Source organism: Engystomops pustulosus, chromosome 7 (assembly GCF_040894005.1).
Source record: "Engystomops pustulosus chromosome 7, aEngPut4.maternal, whole genome shotgun sequence".
Classification (NCBI taxonomy): Eukaryota; Metazoa; Chordata; class Amphibia; order Anura; family Leptodactylidae; genus Engystomops; species Engystomops pustulosus.
This window is the reverse complement of record NC_092417.1, coordinates 10,118,934-10,133,549: the sequence shown is the minus strand read 5'-3', so window position 1 is coordinate 10,133,549 and position 14,616 is coordinate 10,118,934. Positions and strand designations below refer to the sequence as shown.

Sequence of the window (14,616 nt, the reverse complement as noted above, 5' to 3'; positions counted from 1 at the left end):
GAAATTCTGCATTTGTTTCTGCACTTAGACACTTGCTACCATTTGGAGAGTCTCACAATAGCGCAATTTCACATAGACCAAGAATCTGAAGCGAAGCCGCGGGACTGCGGATTGGGATACAATTACATGAGGTAATGCACAGCTTTCAATTTGTGTCTCATATCTGTGTATTCTAGCACATCATAGGGATGGCACTGAAGCCATATATACCTCCCTCCCTCCGTCACTGCCGTGCCCCTGTTTGTTTTACAGAGGTTCATCAGCTCCGCTCCTACAACTCCTAGGTCACTGGGACCGGAGAATGGTAAGCGCTCCAGGTGGGTGGCTTTGCCGGAGCGGAGGTGCCGTGCCCCTGTAAACAAATAGGTGCACAGTAGCAATGGACGACGGCGTGAGAGACTGGAAGCGCTGAGAGAGGTAAGTATAGGTTTATTTATTTTTAAAAGCCACCCCCCCCCCCACCACCACCAGTAAAGTTTTTATTCATGTTGGAAAACCGCTTTCCTGACCTGCTCAGACTATACCACTGAGCTAATCATATACAGATATAAGCACGGCTCTATATATTATACATCACTTTATTTCAACCCCAAACCAATATAATGGCACAACACACCCTGATATATTACATGTTTGGAAATAAAGAAACATGCGCAAAGATTATAGGGCTCATTTACTTTGCCGTCCGGAGGAGTTAACAGAAACACAGAAAGTGCATTGTCCGTGTATAATGCGCTGTCCGGGGAGTCACTAAGATCGTGCGCCCGATATCCTGCATGTGTCGCTTCCCCGCTCAGGTCCCCGGAGTTCACCTTCTTCTTCCTGGTGCATGTAAGTGCATTGTCCGTGTATAATGCGCTGTGTGGGAAGTCACTAAGATCGTGCTCCTGATATCCTGCATGTGTCACTTCCCCGCTCAGGTCCCCGGAGTTCACCTTCTTCTTCCTGGTGCATGTAAGTGCATTGTCCGTGTATAATGCGCTGTGTGGGGAGTCACTAAGATTGTGCACCTGATATCCTGCATGTGTCACTTCCCCGCTCAGGTCCCCGGAGTTCAACTTCTTCTTCCTGGTGCATGTAAGTGCATTGTCCGTGTATAATGCGCTGTGCGGGGAGTCACTAAGATCGTGCACCCGATGTCCTGCATGTGTCGCTTCCCCGCTCAGGTCCCTGGAGTTCACCTTCTTCTTCCTGGTGCATGTAAGTGCATTGTCCGTGTATAATGTGCTGTGCGGGGAGTCACTAAGATCCTGCGACCGATATCCTGCATGTGTCGCTTCCCCGCTCAGGTCCCCGGAGTTCACCTACTTCTTCCTGGTGCATGTAAGTGCATTGTCCGTGTATAATGTGCTGTGCGGGGAGTCACTAAGATCCTGCGACCGATATCCTGCATGTGTCGCTTCCCCACTCAGGTCCCCGGAGTTCACCTTCTTCTTCCTGGTGCATGTAAGTGCATTGTCCGTGTATAATGAGCTGTGCGAGGAGTCACTAAGATCGTGCGCCCGATATCCTGCATGTGTCGCTTCCCCGCTCAGGTCCCCGGAGTTCACCTTCTTCTTCCTGGTGCATGTAAGTGCATTGTCCGTGTATAATGTGCTGTGCGGGGAGTCACTAAGATCCTGCGGCCGATATCCTGCATGTGTTTCTTCCCCGCTCAGGTCCCCGGAGTTCACTTTCTTCTTCCTGGTGCATGTAAGTGCTTGATCTTGCGACACAATTTGAAAGTTAAATCCCGCGCTCAGTCCGAATCAGTCGGATCGTCCGATGGCACCGCCCCCCGATTTCTGTCGCATGAAAGCCAGCCCAGCTGCGCCACAATCCGATCGCATGCGACACAATCCCCAGTTAAATATCTGTCACAGCCGTGCAAAAACCGAAAACGTCGGGAAGTCCGGTGAAAGTGCGGCCCCAGAACCTTTGTAAATAAGCCCCAATAACTGTATCTAAGTATGTAGATGCTTTCAACATTATTTGCATGGGAGGTGGGTTCTTTTCTGACATTCACCCTGTGACCTAGATATTGCCCTGATAGTTGGGGATCTTCAGGCTTCATTCACACATTGGGGCAGATTTACTTACCCGGCCCATTCGCGATCCAGCGGCGTGTTCTCTGCACAGGATTCAGGTCCGGCCGGGATTTATGGAGGTAGTTCCTCCGCCGTCCACCAGGTGGCGCTGCTGCGCTGAAAATCATCTCAACGCGCCGGAATGCACCACCTCGGACCAGGTGAAGGTAAGCGCTTCCTAAGCGACACTTTTTCGGTTTTTAAATGCGGCGGTTTTTCCGAATACGTCGGGTTTTCGTTCGGCCACGCCCCCCGATTTCCGTCGCGCGCAAGCCGGCGCCGATGCGGCACAATCCGATCGCGTGCGCCAAAATCCCGGGGCAATTCAGGTACAATCGGCGCAAATCGGAAATATTCGGGTAACACGTCGGGAAAACGCAAATCGGGCCCTTAGTAAATGACCCCCATTGTGTTCCATTTGCGTTTGTAAAATCAATGTGGAGGGACTTTCAACTGAGACACATGGCTTATGGAATGAGCACCTGGTGTTTTGCACCACTTACATGCTAAACACACAGGCCCACATTTATCAAAACTATGTGCAGTGTGTATGATGTGCGGTGTGTACTATGTGCAGGGGGTGTACTATGTGCAGGGGGTGTACTATGTGCAGGGTGTGTACTATGTGCAGGGTGTGTACTAAGTGCAGGGTGTGTACTAAGTGCAGGGGGTGTACTATGTGCAGGGGGTGTACTATGTGCAGGGGGTGTACTATGTGCGGTGTGTACTATGTGCAGGGTGTGTACTATGTGCAGGGTGTGTACTATGTCCGGTGTGTACTATGTGCAGGGTGTGGACTATGTGCAGGGGGTGTACTATATGCAGGGGGTGTACTATGTGCAGGGGGTGTACTATGTGCAGGGTGTGGACTGTGTGCAGGGTGTGTACTATGTGCAGTGTGTACTATGTGCAGGGTGTGTACTATGTGCAGGGTGTGTACTATGTGCGGGGTGTACTATGTGCGGTGTGTACTATGTGCGGTGTGTACTATGTGTGGGGTGTACTATGTGCGGTGTGTACTATGTGCAGGGGGTGGTACTATGTGCGGGGTGCACTATGTGCAGTGTGTATGATGTGCGGTGTGGACTATGTGCGGTGTGGACTATGTGCAGGGTGTGGACTATGTGCGGTGTGTACTATGTGCAGGGTGTGTACTTTGTGCAGGGTGTGTGCTATGTGCAGGGTGTGTACTATGTGCAGGGTGTGTACTATGTGCGGGGTGTGCTATGTGCAGGGTGTGTACTATGTGCGGTGTGTACTATGTGCGGGGTGTACTATGTGCGGTGTGTACTATGTGCAGGGGGTGTACTATGTGCGGGGTGTACTATGTGCAGTGTGTATGATGTGCGGTGTGGACTATGTGCGGTGTGGACTATGTGCAGGGTGTGGACTATGTGCAGGGTGTGGACTATGTGCGGTGTGTACTATGTGCAGGGTGTGTACTTTGTGCAGGGTGTGTGCTATGTGCAGGGTGTGTACTATATGCAGGGGGTGTACTATATGCAGGGGGTGTACTATATGCAGGGGGTGTACTATATGCAGGGTGTGTACTATGTGCAGGGGGTGTACTATGTGCAGGGTGTGGACTGTGTACAGGGTGTGTACTATGTGCAGTGTGTACTATGTGCAGGGTGTGTACTATGTGCAGGGTGTACTATGTGCAGGGTGTACTATGTGCAGGGTGTGTACTATGTGCGGTGTGTACTATGTGCAGTGTGTACTATGTGCAGGGTGTGTACTATGTGCGGTGTGTACTATGTGCAGTGTGTACTATGTGCAGGGTGTGTACTATGTGCGGTGTGTACTATGTGCAGTGTGTACTATGTGCAGGGTGTGTACTATGTGCGGTGTGTACTATGTGCAGTGTGTACTATGTGCAGGGTGTGTACTATGTGCAGGGTGTACTATGTGCAGGGTGTACTATGTGCATTGTGTACTATGTGCAGTGTGTGTACTATGTGCAGTGTGTGTACTATGTGCAGTTTGTACTATGTGCAGGGTGTGTACTATGTGCATGGTGTAGTATGTGCAGGGAGTGTACTATGTGCAGGGTGCTGTGTACTATGTGCAGGGTGTTATATGTGCGGTTTGTACTATGTGCAGGGTGTACTATGTGCGGTTTGTACTATGTGCAGGGTGCTGTGTACTATGTGCAGGGTGTACTATGTGCAGGGTGCTGTGTACTATGTGCAGGGTGTACTATGTGCGGTTTGTACTATGTGCAGGGTGTGTACTATGTGTGGTTTGTACTATGTGCAGGGTGCTGTGTACTATGTGCAGTGTGTACTATGTGCAGGGTGTATTATGTGCGGTTTGTACTATGTGCAGGGTGCTGTGTACTATGTGCAGGGTGTACTATGTGCGGTTTGTACTATGTGCAGGGTGTACTATATGCGGTTTGTACTATGTGCAGGGTGTACTATGTGCGGTTTGTACAATGTGCAGGGTGTGTACTATGTGCAGTTTGCCTGTAGAGGGTGCAACATGCGACAGATTCATGAAATGTGTCACTCGGTCTTCATGAATGTGGCGCCCCCTGCACTGCTCCGGCATTTATTTTGGTGCACTTTGTTTATGCTGTAGAATTACGGCACAGACAGAATTGTGAAGCAAAACTGACAGAATTGCGGTGCACGGTGCGACTGAGCAGTATCAGCCCCTTTATGTGCACATTTTTCTGTGTTGTGGGACACAGAGCAGCCGCGACACAAAACTAGTGCAGACACTTCATAAATACAAGTACAAGCAGCTTCCACTTTCTTTTTAATTCAAAGTCAGACAGAAAACTGGTGCAAACACTTTAATAAATGTGGCCATTGTACAGATCGCAGGCCTCTCAGTGGAAACATATGTATTCTGCTCAAGCCCCTCCCCATTTTGTTTAACCCTTTAAGGACCTCGTCCTTTTTTGTTTTTTCATTTTTCACTCCCCACAATCAAAAATCCATAACTTTTCCTTTTTTTACAATTAAGGAGCTCTGTGAGGGCTTGTTTTCTGCGTAACAAATTGCACTTCTTATTGATGGTATTGAATATTCCATGTCGTGTACTGGGAAGCAGGCAAAAATTTCCAAATGCAGTGAAATTGGTGAAAAAATGCATTTACCAAAACTTTTTTTTTATTATTTTGCCATCTTCTGGCGCTAATAACTGTTTATTCTTTGGTGACAGAGCTGTGGGTGGTGTCTTTTTTGTGACTTTTGATGAAGTTTTCAATGCTATCATATTTAGGGCGGTGCAACCTTTTGATTGCTTTTTATTGTTTTTTTTTATATTTTTCAAAATGACAAAAAAGTGACATTTTCGACTTTGGGCCCTATTTTCTGTGCTTTAAACACAGTGGAAAAAACGGTTATCATATTTTGATAGATCGGGCATTTTCGGACGCGGCGATACCTAATGTGTTTATGATTTTAACTGTTTATTTATAGTTATATCAGTTCTAGGGAAAGGGGGGATTTGAATTTTAAGGTTTTTTTATTATAATTTTTTTTTTTACTTTTTTATATTTTTACTTTTACTATTTTTCAGACTCCCTATGGTACTTTAACCCTAGGGTGTCTGTACGATCCTATCATGTACTGCCATACTACAGTATGGCAGTATATGGGGATTTTCATCCTTATACATTACAATGTGCAATTAGCACATAGTAATGAATGGGTTAAATCCAGACAGCCTCAGGTCTTTGGAAGATAAAGATCATTTTTCACCATTTACTTTACAATGTTACTCAGTGTTATGGCTGTTTTAGCTCCTATCATTCAGTGATGGTCAGTGTAAGACCAAGAGTGTGAGCGGGGACTCTCTAAGCAGATACTTCATGACCCCTCTGTGCTGTGAGATGCTGTGTGCTGACAATGTGCTTAGATTATAAGGGTGCAGGTTTATTTACACTTTTATTTAGCTTCTGCACATTTACTAGTATCTGACACATAAAAAAAGAGAGATGAGACAGATCAGAGATGATAAGATCCGTGAGATGACTATTACACATGAACTTCTGAACTCTGCTATATACCTCCCTCCCCTGGATAAAGACCTTTTCTTGCCTATAACTTGTAGCTTTACTCTCCTCACGATGTGATGTGTTGCTTGTCAGCAGGAAGTCTCTGTGTGTCTATGTGTGTGTGAGCTCGTTCTCAAATGCAATGGGGCTCATTTACTTACCCAGTCCTGTCGCAATCCAGCGGCGTGTTCTCCGACGAGGATTCGGGTCTTCCGGCGATTCAGCAAGCTCGTCCGTCCAACTTCCTGCAGGTGTCGCTGCTGTGCCGAAGTCCGCCGGAGTACACCATCTTCTTCCCGATACATGTAAGTGCTTGACTTTGCGACACACTTCGTTTTATAAATTCCGTGGTTTTTCTGAATCCGTCGGGTTGTCCGACGGCCACCAACCCCCCCCCCCATTTCTGTCGCGTGAAAGCCGGCGCGATTGCGCTGAAATCCAATCGGGTGCGCCAAAATCACGGCGGAATTCGTAGAAAAACTGAAAAAGTCGGGAAACCCTACGAAAGTGCGGCCATGGAGCCCTTAATAAATGAGCCCCAATATGTCCTCCCGACCGTAAAGTCAGAAGATCCACAGTCGGGTCCAGGGGAACTGAATTTGTGAACTCCAGGATTGATAGAGACAGGTTGTCAGCGGTCGGTATGATCATGAGTGTACTAAATTTATATAGGTTTTAATGTGTTGTAATATATATTTTTTTAAAATTTCCATACAAAAAAAAATCTCCATTTCACCGTCTTCTGGCGCTAATAACTTTTTTATACTTCAGTGTGTGGAGATGTGTGACATTTTTTTTTGTGAGATGAGAAGACATTTTTTTATTGCTACCATTTTGAGGACAGTACAGACTTTTGATCAGTTTTTATAAAAAATTTTATATGTTGCAATATAGCGAAAAAGTGCCATTTAGGACATTTGGGTTGATTCGGTTGTTTTGAATGTTTACAGGTTTAGATGTCAGGAATACCTAACATAATTTTTAATGTTAATTAATGTTTATCTCCATTCTAGGGGAAGGGGGGTGATTTGAATTTTTATTTTTTTTCATTTATTTATGTTTTCCTTTTTTTTATACTTATTTTTCCTACCCCTTTAACCGTAGGTTGTCTGATTTATCACACAATGGGGCAGATTTACTTACCCGGTCCTGTCGCAATCCCGCGGTGCATTGTCCGACGAGGATCCGGGTCTGCCGCGATTCACTAAGATCGTGCGTCCGAGTTCCTGCATCCGTCACTTCTGCGCTGAGATCCGCCGGAGTTCACCTTCTTCTTCCTGGTGCTTGTAAGTGCGTGTCTTGCGACACAATTCTAAATGTTAAATCCCGCGCGTTGTCCGAATACGTCGGGTTGTCTGATGGCCCACCCCCCGATTTCTGTCACGTGCAAGCCGGCGCCGATGCTCCAAAATCCGATTGCTTGGGCCAAAATCCCGGGGCAATTCGCCGCAAAACGGAAATCGCCGGGAAACCCGGCGAAAATGCGTCCGACGGACCCTTAGGAAATGAGCCCCAATATTACTGCAACACTAGCATTATATGGGGATTTTAGTGATCATCTATTACAATGTGCCACTAGCACACTGTAATAGACCTCCTTATTATACACAGGCTCATGGCAACAGATTGTCCCTCCCTGATGACATCACAGGGAGCGACGATCTAAGGGAGCAGAGCAGAGAGTGAGCAGAGCAGAGAAAGGTACTGAAGCAGAGCAGCAAGACAGTAAGATTCATGTCCTGTCCCTCCCCTAGATGTTTTCTGATACAATGTGGGTAAAAGTGATGTGGAGTGGGTGACTGGCTGGACTGCGGCTCCCTATTATACACGTAATAGGGAGTCGTTCAGAAGCCAGAAGAGCCGGCTCACTAAGAAGAGCCAGAATTCCCATCACTAGGATAGCCCATTAGTGCAGGAAATGGAAGTGCATTAAACTCAGTGTAGGACATGTGTCATTGATTCTACACCAGTTTCTAGCATCGAAGCACTGAAATAATCACAATTTCTTAAAATCTGCAAGAAATTGTGATTATTTTTGTGGCTTCGCCACCTCGACGCCATGTGGAGGGACGCAGGGGCCAGCAGAGTGGTGCACTTTCCAAAAACTTGCAAAAATTTGTTACATAAAACTAGGACAGGTCAGACATTCTAAGGACACTAAGGGGTTGCCCTGGGGAGAACCAGTACCACAGCCTCTCCCTCCATATTTCTTGCACACACCACCTGCTGGAGATCTGCCAGGCTGTAGGACAGCCCTCCGGTCCCCATACCAAGGACCGTGACATCAGCGTGCCTAGGCCGCAACCGCCAGCCACTCCGGTATTCTGGGCCCCGGCTGCCTCCAGGCCCCAAGAAAAGGCGCGGCACAAGTCAATGTAGAAATCCCTCGTGCTCAGACCTTATATAGCAGCTGTGGGGGACTTCCGGGTGGATAATATATCTGCACATTGTACCAGGCAACTCTCCAAGAAGCCCTGGAAAGTATGTGCAGTGTTTATGTATCCTGGGGGCTGTACAAGTGCAGGGATGTATTTTAGTCTCAGTCGAGCCCCGGATCACCATGTACAACAAGTCCTGGTGTCTGTGGATTCACCAATTACAGTTCTACTAAAAGGTGAGGAGGATACTCACTTAGTGCTGGGGGAGTTATTCAAGGTTTTATTTAAAGGGGATATCACAAAAAAGTAAATAAGAACAGTCAGCATGAAGTATAACTTTTATGTAACAATTATGTCTACAAATCTCTGATGTCACAAGAACTTTAGCTTCTCTCTACTACTTTTCACAACCAACGCCAAGACTCCGATAAGAATATTTTGTGATCTACTGTACATTACAGCAGTTTATCACCTATTGTCAGTAGTGATGTAATGATGGGTCAGTGTTATCTATATAGAGGTCATTGTACAGCGAGGGGGGAGGAGATAAGCTGTGACATCATCTATTGTCAGTAGTGATGTAATGATGGGTCAGTGTTATCTATATAGAGGTCATTGTACAGGGAGGAGGAGATAAGCTGTGACATCATCTATTGTCAGTAGTGATGTAATGATGGATCAGTGTTATCTATATAGAGGTCATTGTACAGGGAGGAGGAGGGGATAAGCTGTGACATCCTCTATTGTCAGTAGTGATGTAATGATGGGTCAGTGTTATCTATATAGAGGTCATTGTACAGGGAGGGGGAGGAGATAAGCTGTGACATCATCTATTGTCAGTAGTGATGTAATGATGGGTCAGTGTTATCTATATAGAGGTCATTGTACAGGGAGGGGAGGAGATAAGCTGTGACATCATCTATTGTCAGTAGTGATGTAATGATGGGTCAGTGGTATCTATATAGAGGTCATTGTACAGGAGGGGGAGGAGATAAGCTGTGACATCATCTATTGTCAGTAGTGATGTAATGATGGGTCAGTGTTATCTATATAGAGGTCATTGTACAGGGAGGGGGAGGAGATAAGCTGTGACATCATCTATTGTCAGTAGTGATGTAATGATGGATCAGTGTTATATATATAGAGGACATTGTACAGGGAGGGGAGGAGATAAGCTGTGACATCATCTATTGTCAGTAGTGATGTAATGATGGGTCAGTGTTATCTATATAGAGGTCATTGTACAGGGAGGGGAGGAGATAAGCTGTGACATCATCTATTGTCAGTAGTGATGTAATGATGGGTGAGTGTTATCTATATAGAGGTCATTGTACAGGGAGGAGGAGGAGGAGATAAGCTGTGACATCATCTATTGTCAGTAGTGATGTAATGATGGGTCAGTGTTATCTATATAGAGGTCATTGTACAGGGAGGGGGAGGAGATAAGCTGTGACATCATCTATTGTCAGTAGTGATGTAATGATGGGTCAGTGTTATCTATATAGAGGTCATTGTACAGGGAGGGGGAGGAGATAAGCTGTGACATCATTTATTGTCAGTAGTGATGTAATGATGGGTCAGTGTTATCTATATAGAGGTCATTGTACAGGGAGGGGGAGGAGATAAGCTGTGACATCATCTATTGTCAGTAGTGATGTAATGATGGGTCAGTGTTACCTATATAGAGGTCATTGTACAGGGAGGGGGAGGAGATAAGCTGTGACATCATCTATTGTCAGTAGTGATGTAATGATGGGTCAGTGTTACCTATATAGAGGTCATTGTACAGGGAGGGGGAGGAGATAAGCTGTGACATCATCTATTGTCAGTAGTGATGTAATGATGGGTCAGTGTTATCTATATAGAGGTCATTGTACAGGGAGGGGAGGAGATAAGCTGTGACATCATCTATTGTCAGTAGTGATGTAATGATGGGTCAGTGTTATCTATATAGAGGTCATTGTACAGGATGGGGAGGGGATAATCTGTTACATCATCTATTGTCAGTAGTGATGTAATGATGGGTGTTATCTATATAGAGGTCATTGTGTAGGGAGGGGGGAGGGGATAAGCTGTGACATAATCTATTGTCAGTAGTGATGTAATGATGGGTCAGTGTTATCTATATAGAGGTCATTGTACAGGGAGGAGAAGGAGATAAGCTGTGACATCATCTATTGTCAGTAGTGATGTAATGATGGGTCAGTGTTATCTATATAGAGGTCATTGTACAGGAGGGGGAGGAGATAAGCTGTGACATCATCTATTGTCAGTAGTGATGTAATGATGGGTCAGTGTTATCTAAATAGAGGTCATTGTACAGGGAGGGGGAGGAGATAAGCTGTGACATCATCTATTGTCAGTAGTGATGTAATGATGGGTCAGTGTTATCTATATAGAGGTCATTGTACAGGGAGGGGGAGGAGATAAGCTGTGACATCATCTATTGTCAGTAGTGATGTAATGATGGGTCAGTGTTATCTATATAGAGGTCATTGTACAGGGAGGGGGAGGAGATAAGCTGTGACATCATCTATTGTCAGTAGTGATGTAATGATGGGTCAGTGTTATCTATATAGAGGTCGATGTACAGGGAGGGGGAGGAGACAGGCTGTGACATCATCTATTGTCAGTAGTGATGTAATGATGGGTCAGTGTTATCTATATAGAGGTCATTGTACAGGGAGGGGGAGGAGATAAGCTGTGACATCATCTATTGTCAGTAGTGATGTAATGATGGGTCAGTGTTATCTATATAGAGGTCATTGTACAGGGAGGAGGAGGAGATAAGCTGTGACATCATCTATTGTCAGTAGTGATGTAATGATGGGTCAGTGTTATCTATGTAGAGGTCATTGTACAGGGGGAGGAGATAAGCTGTGACATCATCTATTGTCAGTAGTGATGTAGTGATGAGTCAGTGTTATCTATATAGAGGTCATTGTACAGGGAGGGGGAGGAGATAAGCTGTGACATCATCTATTGTCAGTAGTGATGTAATGATGGGTCAGGGCTGCTATCTCTTTTATTTTCCAATGGTTGTTGCAAAATGAGGAAGCTCTGGCCCCCTAGTAAACCTGGAACATTGATTATACACCAGAATGAAACTTACAGCCTGGCATAGAATTAAGCTATAACCTCCATGCTTGGTAAATTTGGTGTGCTCCCTTGCTCCCTTTTCAAAATAGTGGGGCAGATTTACTTACCCGGTCCGTTCGCGATCCAGCGGCGCGTTCTCTGCGGTGGATTCGGGTCCGGCCGGGATTCACTAAGGCAGTTCCTCCGCCGTCCACCAGGTGGCGCTGCTGCGCTGAAGTTCCCCGGAGGCGCGCTGGAATGCCCTGAAATTCACCGGCCTATACCTGGTGAAGGTAAGTGTAATTCTCGCGACACATTTTTTGTTTTAAATGCAGCGGTTTTTCCGAATCCGTCGGGTTTTCATTCGGCCACGCCCCCCGATTTCTGTCGCGTGCATGCCAGCGCCGATGCGCCACAATCCGATCGTGTGCGCCAAAATCCCGGGGCAATTCAGGGAAAATCGGCGCAAATCGGAAATATTCGGGTAACACGTCGGGAAAACGCGAATCGGGCCCTTAGTAAATCACCCCCAGTGTTGTGAAGTTGGCAAAAAGGTGAAACCCTGTTACAATGTCTGATGCTGGATGATAAATCAGGAGTGGTGTAACCTCATATTACTGCGGTCGGTTTTGGCACATGTGCATAATGTTTGGCACACGCTGAATTCTCCTTTCATTAGTTCTCATCCTAGTTGTATACAGATTGATACATAATTTATAAGTGAAACAATAACTTATAAATATGACACTTTAAAACAAACATCTCCTGCTGAAAGTAAGACCCATCCACCAGCTACATCTACCAAAAGATAAGACGTAAGATGTCACCTACTGTTGTGTCTTGCAGGGATTTTCCATCTTCCTAGGATACAGAATGAATGTTATCAGTCCCAGTGATGGTAAGGATTCCTCTTCTCCCATCTTATTGTTGTAATTGATGAATGCCGTTACATCCGTGCAATTCACAAGTGTCCTCAAAAGGACATGAGGTCCTGTAGGTGAATGTCACCATATACTTATTTCCCACCATAATTTGCAAATAAATTCTTGAACACAAATTACGACACAAATTTCTGCTCTGATGGCGGCGTTCCGGTGCTCAGTCGGACCGTGCGCCAGATTTATCATGCAAAGTCCAACGTGGGAAGTGCAGGGGGCGCCAGATTCATGAAGAACGTGCACCAGAAATCCAGAATCTGGCGCCCCCTGCACACTACACTGCACATAGTACACAATGCACATAGTACACACCCTGCACATAGTACATAGGCCACAGCATATAGTACACACTACACATAGTACACAGGACACTACACATAGTACACACTACACATAGTACACAGGGCACTGCACATAGTACACACTGCACATAGTACACAGGGCACTGCACATAGTACACACTGCACATAGTACACAGGGCACTGCACATAGTACACACTGCACATAGTACACAGGACACTACACATAGTACACACTGTACATAGTACACAGGACACTACACATAGTACACACTGTACATAGTACACAGGACACTACACATAGTACACACTGCACATAGTACACAATGCACATAGTACACACCCTGCACATAGTACATAGACCACAGCATATAGTACACACTACACATAGTACACAGGACACTGCACATAGTACATAGGGCACTGCACATAGTACACACTGCACATAGTACACAGGACACTGCACATAGTACACAGGGCACTGCACATAGTACACCGGGCACTGCACATAGTACACACTGCACCTAGCACACACCCTGCACATAGTACACACCCTGCACGTAGTACACACTGCACATAGTACACCCTGCACGTAGTACACACTGCACATAGTACACACCCTACACATAGTACACACCCTGCACATAGTACACACCCTGCACATAGTACACACTCTGCACATAGTACACACTCTGCACATAGTACACACCCTGCAAATAGTACATAGGCCACAGCATATAGTACACACTACACATAGTACACAGGATACTGCACATAGTACACAGGACACTACACATAGTACACTCTGCACATAGTACACACCCTGCACATAGTACACACCCTGCACATAGTACACACTCTGCACATAGTACATAGGCCACAGCATATAGTACACACTACTCATAGTACACAGGATACTGCACATAGTACACAGGACACTACACATAGTACACACTGCACATAGTACACAGGACACTGCACATAGTACACCCCCTGCACATAGTACACACCCTGCACATAGTACACACCCTGCACATAGTACACACCCTGCACATAGTACACCCTGCACATAGTACACACCCTGCACATAGTAAACACCCTGCACATAGTAAACACCCTGCACATAATACACACTGCACATAGTACACACTGCACATAGTACACACTGCACTGTTCTTAGTAAACACCCTGCACATAGTACACACTGCACATAGTACACACTGCACATAGTACACACTGCACTGTTCTTAGTAAACACCCTGCACATAGTACACACTGCACTGTTCTTAGTAAATGTGCCCTAATGTGACTTCCTGGATTTTTTTTCATCATTTTGTCTCTCATAGTTGAGATTCTACATATGATAACAGGTACCGGCCTCTCTAATCTTTATAAGTGGGAGAACTTGCACAACTGACTAGATACTTGTTTCCCCACTGTACATACAGCAGACACAGCGAGGAGAATATTACTGTCATACTGTGCCCTTAATTAAAGTTTTTATTCCATAATTGATACTTATCCCCTATCTTAGAAGGGCAACATCCCCCACCGGGCCTGGGAGTAGCTGGATTCTCCTGGTACCCGAGTGGCCCAGCTTGGTCCAGGTAGAACAGGCCTTGTCCATGTCTCCCTGGGGTGTTTGAGGCATCCTTGGATAGATAGGAGAGGGGAGGCCCGTGATGTTAGTGGCAACCAGGGATCACACATAGACAAGAGATGTAAAACATCATTATAGCTCCTTTATTCCAGAACACGAACATAGCAATAGGCAATGGCAATAGGCCACGGTACAGATCCTTTCTGCCTAAGTCCAAGGTAGCTGGTTGGATTATGTCTGGCAAAGAA

At 45.8% G+C, this 14,616-nt stretch overlaps 1 protein-coding gene across 5 annotated transcripts in view; it reads left to right on the top strand.

Moving 5' to 3' along the window:
* The window catches only part of LOC140069205 (NACHT, LRR and PYD domains-containing protein 3-like), a 53,658-nt gene continuing 39,042 nt past the window's right edge, over positions 1-14,616 (top strand). Inside the window, exons 1-3 of one of the 5 annotated variants that reach the window (XM_072114639.1) lie at positions 12-131; positions 7,180-7,361; positions 12,378-12,429. In XM_072114639.1, the coding sequence (XP_071970740.1) occupies positions 12,405-12,429 (25 nt within the window). In that variant the 5' untranslated portion in view covers positions 12-131; positions 7,180-7,361; positions 12,378-12,404. Of the gene's footprint in view, positions 132-7,179; positions 7,362-8,491; positions 8,690-12,377; positions 12,430-14,616 lie in introns of those variants that run through there. The other 4 variants (XM_072114638.1, XM_072114637.1, XM_072114640.1 and 1 more) reach the window with 4 other exon arrangements.